Genomic DNA, 3,948 nt, shown 5'->3' with positions numbered 1-3,948 from the left:
ACATATTAAAATACGTGCGTCTCGCTTTTACTATAACTTTTACACAAACACACACACACACACTTTTACGGAGAGAGAGGTGCCCCACACTCACACACATGCACATTAATGGCGGCATGATGAGGCAGCTAAGTTTGCGTGTTTGTTGCTGCTCACAAAAGGGCTACAAATGGCTTAGGCTTTTCCGCTGTCTCTTTGTATGTGTGTGTGTGTGTTTGTTTCATTTTGGGCTCTTATTTTTCGGTTTTATGTGCTGGTGTGCGTGCGTATATATATACTTGTTTCAATTTCAATGACTGCAAAGAACATTTGCACTTAGTAAATAAAATATAACAAACGCAGTGGGTCGGGTTATGCTGTCGGCACTCGGTTCGTTTAAAGTTGGCCACACTCAGTTTAATGTTTTTTGTTCGGCTACTCGCTTTCGGCCCCATTCCCGCTTGGCCAGTAGCCAGCATCCAGTGTCCAGATCCCGAATCAGAATCAGAATCTGAACCAGATCCAGAGTTGCTCATTTGCATTTTGGGCGCTGCAGCTGGGCAACATATAGTAAGAGCGGGAAATGGGCCAATGAACTGGCAGACAAAGGCCGGGGTCCATTCTGGGACTTCGACTCGAAAAGGGAACGCTTGCTCCAATTTTGGTTCATCCTTATTCGTGTATACATACATTTACACCCTGCGGAATGAAGCACCTACTTTGCAGTGAAGCAACAAACGCAATATGCAAAACAATGACAACTCGAGTTGATCACTATACTTTTAGAACATGAAACCAAAATCAATACATATTTACAGCTTTTCTGAATTGCTTTTTGGACTGCTTTTAATTTACAATGTTCTTTTGAAAAGCCGACTTCTGAATATCGCTCAACACTGGCACATTCCGAGTAAAATCAACAGAAACAATATGATGTGCCACGGCTCCCCTTTTCGCCAGAGTCATGTGCCGCGTGTCGCTGGGGGACAGTGGCAGACCCATTGTTGCCTTGATTTGTATTCGCCTTGGCTAAGTACAATGGCCACTTGGTTTTTCGATATGTGCCCGGCCACTCGAAATTCCCCCATGGAGGCAAACTTATTGAATTTCCAGTCATATGCAAAGCAGCGCATCTCAAGACCGTAGATAAGACCTCGACAGCAGGATGCCCAGAATGCCCAGGGCAGCCAGCCAGCCAGCCAAGGGTGAGCACTTGACCACTCCGTTCGAATCCTCATCGCAGATGCAGGAGTGCAGGCAAATCTCGCAGGTGTCCTTCCAGCGCGATTGGTTTTGGTAGTAGATTCCGGCCAATTGCTGGCAGCCCAACTTCGGCGACCACAGACAGCACCAGTCCAGGATCGGACCTTTAAGACGCATTAGTTGCGATGTGGCAGTACAGGGCTAACTCTCACACTTACCCGTAACGTTGTACTTGTGAGGAACACACTCATCCAAAGTGTACAATTTTTGCCCCAAGCTGTTTGAAAACAATATCTTCTCCCTATCCGTTTTATTTTTACAAAATAGGCCAGAATGGGAGACGGTACATTTGCGTTGAATTTTTATGCAGTTTGAGCATAGAGGTCCCGCTATGCGTCCCTCGTTTACGTCCTTCGATGCGCCACCTAGTCCTATGTAGCATAAAGATACAATTAGCCATGCAACCAGACATTTTCCGGTGTGCATGTCTTATATCAAAAATGTAGTGTGTGTAATAAGTGTGATTTTGAAAGATTGCTCTGTGCTAATGTTGTTATTTGATTTATTTCTATTCATATCTTTAATATACATTTATTTCCAACGTGGTAAAAGTATTTAAATTTAGCATTAATTTTGAAACGATAGTAGTCTCACAGCAGTAATTGAATTCAAGGAACTGCGAGATAAAATTGTAATTGCCAAGCATTTCCATTTGACCCAAAAAATAAATTTACCCCAGGAAGTTAAACAGTATTTGTATTTTCGTTTTTTTTGCTTTCTATTTTTCATTTGTGTGAAAATATATCAGCCGCAATTTATCTGCCCCGTCACCTGTCGTCCTACGTGCGTGTTCATGTGTGCAGCAGTGGCAGGAGGAGGAGCAGGGATCCGCCGGATAAGAAGGATAAGGGAGGTGTCGAGGCGACCCCTCCGAACCTGATGAGGGTTAATTTGCCAACGGCTCAACAATTCATCAGCCAGTCCAATTAACTAAGCGCGACCCATTTCCCCAGCGATGCGGCGCGACTTGTCGGCTGTTATAAATTTAAATTTAAAGGCCAAACAAGGCGCGATGCCAAGTGCTTTATCGCTGGCCCAGCAGATTTGCTCGAAATGAAGAAAAACTGCCTGCCCAGGCCAAATCCGAAGTCGAGCAGCCAGACAGGCACTCACAGATGGTTACACCATGTCCTGGCTTGAATTGGCCACCAGGTGGCCAACTACTTGAATTTTCCTATTCGGCCCACTCCCGATGACGGCGTTTGCACTTTATCCTTGTCAGCTGTTATCGTTTGTTGCGCTTCTGAGGCAAAGGACGCGTCCGCTTTGAGAAATTGCCGCACAAAAGTCAACGTGTAACGAGAAAATAATAAATGCCATTAATACAGCAGGCGAACCAGAGACAGTCGGAAAAACAGAAAGGGAAAGCTTCCTAAAAGAAAACGAATCGGGTATGAAATTGAAAACCGAGGAGCATAGTTTAAGCACCTGCTTGGTTACAAAAGTCGAAGATTGGATACTCTATAAATTAGTGAAGTGAAGATTTTTCACTACATTTGACAGGCATTTGACCTGTAAAATTTATTGAATTGTAATATAAAGTATAAATATAACTCTCAATGTTTACAAAAAGTAAGCCCTTTTACTAGAAGAAAAACACATCAAAGATGTAAGCCGGTGAATAACAAACACAGTTTAAACCGAAAAGTCAACTTTTCCAACTGCCTATGTAAACCCTCAAAAGCACTCGCAAGTATAAATGAATGATTCACATTTGATAGGCTGGGAATTATGTTATGATCAATTATTGGGCGACCCATTCGCCGGTTTGTATGTTTTTGAGACCAGGTGCCGATTGTCACGCAATGGGAAGTTGGCCTAAAGGCGGCAGGGTTCTTTACTTTTATTGACAAACTCGACGGGAATTTGTGCGAAATGTGCGTGCGCGACTTGGCCAGGATATACCTTATCCTTTGAGTGTTCTTTTTTCCCTTTTTCCTGTTTTTTTGTTTTTTTTTTTGTTTTGAGGACACCAAAAGGGAACTTGCATGTGTGTGAGTGCGGTTTTGGTTTGGGCGTGGCCGAGGACATGGCATTTTTTTGTCGTAGTTCCTGCTTGTGTCTTTTGTTTCCACCTCGTGCCACTTGACATTGCTTGCGGTTTGTTAGCGGTCCGGGCGAATTCCAGTGTGCAACAATCTCGTACGGGAAATTTTGTTATTCAAAACACGACGGATTACCGTTCATTCCGCTTACTCACACACACACACATGCGTTTCGGTAGGGACAAGAAGGCAGAGCACTGAGAGAAATAATGTGATGCACTTTATTATAACAAAGCTAAGCAAACTAAAATAGTTTGGAAACATTATTATATATTAAATATTAAGCAAACTCGAATATTATTATATTTTCAAAGATTTCAGATATGAATACAAATTTTTCTCAGTGCACATACACGCATGCCTATGTGAAGACCGCAGGCGGCACCTTACCTTGCGACTCTTGTCGCTGGCGTTGTCACACGGCGCACATTTGTTAGACACTAAGCCCGTGTATGCCTCTCCGGTCGGGATAAGAATGTTTATTATGTTTATCACACACACATACACACTCAGTCTCATGACTCACCAACACAGAGAACGCTCACAACTACAAGCCAAACCGCAAAGCAACCGCACGTACAGAACTTAAAGGGCCTGACGGCGAATGACAGACAACAAAACAGCAAAATGAAGCCGCCGCTTCCGTTTCCGCTCGCAGCGG

The 3,948-nt window shown here is 43.6% G+C and overlaps 1 protein-coding gene across 1 annotated transcript; it reads right to left on the bottom strand.

Moving 5' to 3' along the window:
• Positions 1–741: 741 nt before the first annotated feature.
• On the bottom strand, positions 742–1,713 carry LOC117144146. The gene is made up of 2 exons (XM_033309174.1): positions 1,401–1,713; positions 742–1,346 (listed from the first exon to the last, which is right to left on the bottom strand). The coding sequence occupies exons 1-2, from the start codon at positions 1,666–1,668 to the stop codon at positions 1,114–1,116; spliced, it is 501 nt and encodes a 166-aa protein (XP_033165065.1). The 5' UTR covers positions 1,669–1,713; the 3' UTR covers positions 742–1,113.
• Between the last annotated feature and the right edge of the window lie 2,235 nt (positions 1,714–3,948).

This window comes from Drosophila mauritiana, chromosome 3R (assembly GCF_004382145.1).
Source record: "Drosophila mauritiana strain mau12 chromosome 3R, ASM438214v1, whole genome shotgun sequence".
Taxonomy (NCBI): Eukaryota; Metazoa; Arthropoda; class Insecta; order Diptera; family Drosophilidae; genus Drosophila; species Drosophila mauritiana.
Note: the sequence above shows the minus strand (reverse complement) of the source record. Positions and strands in the feature narration are given on the sequence as shown.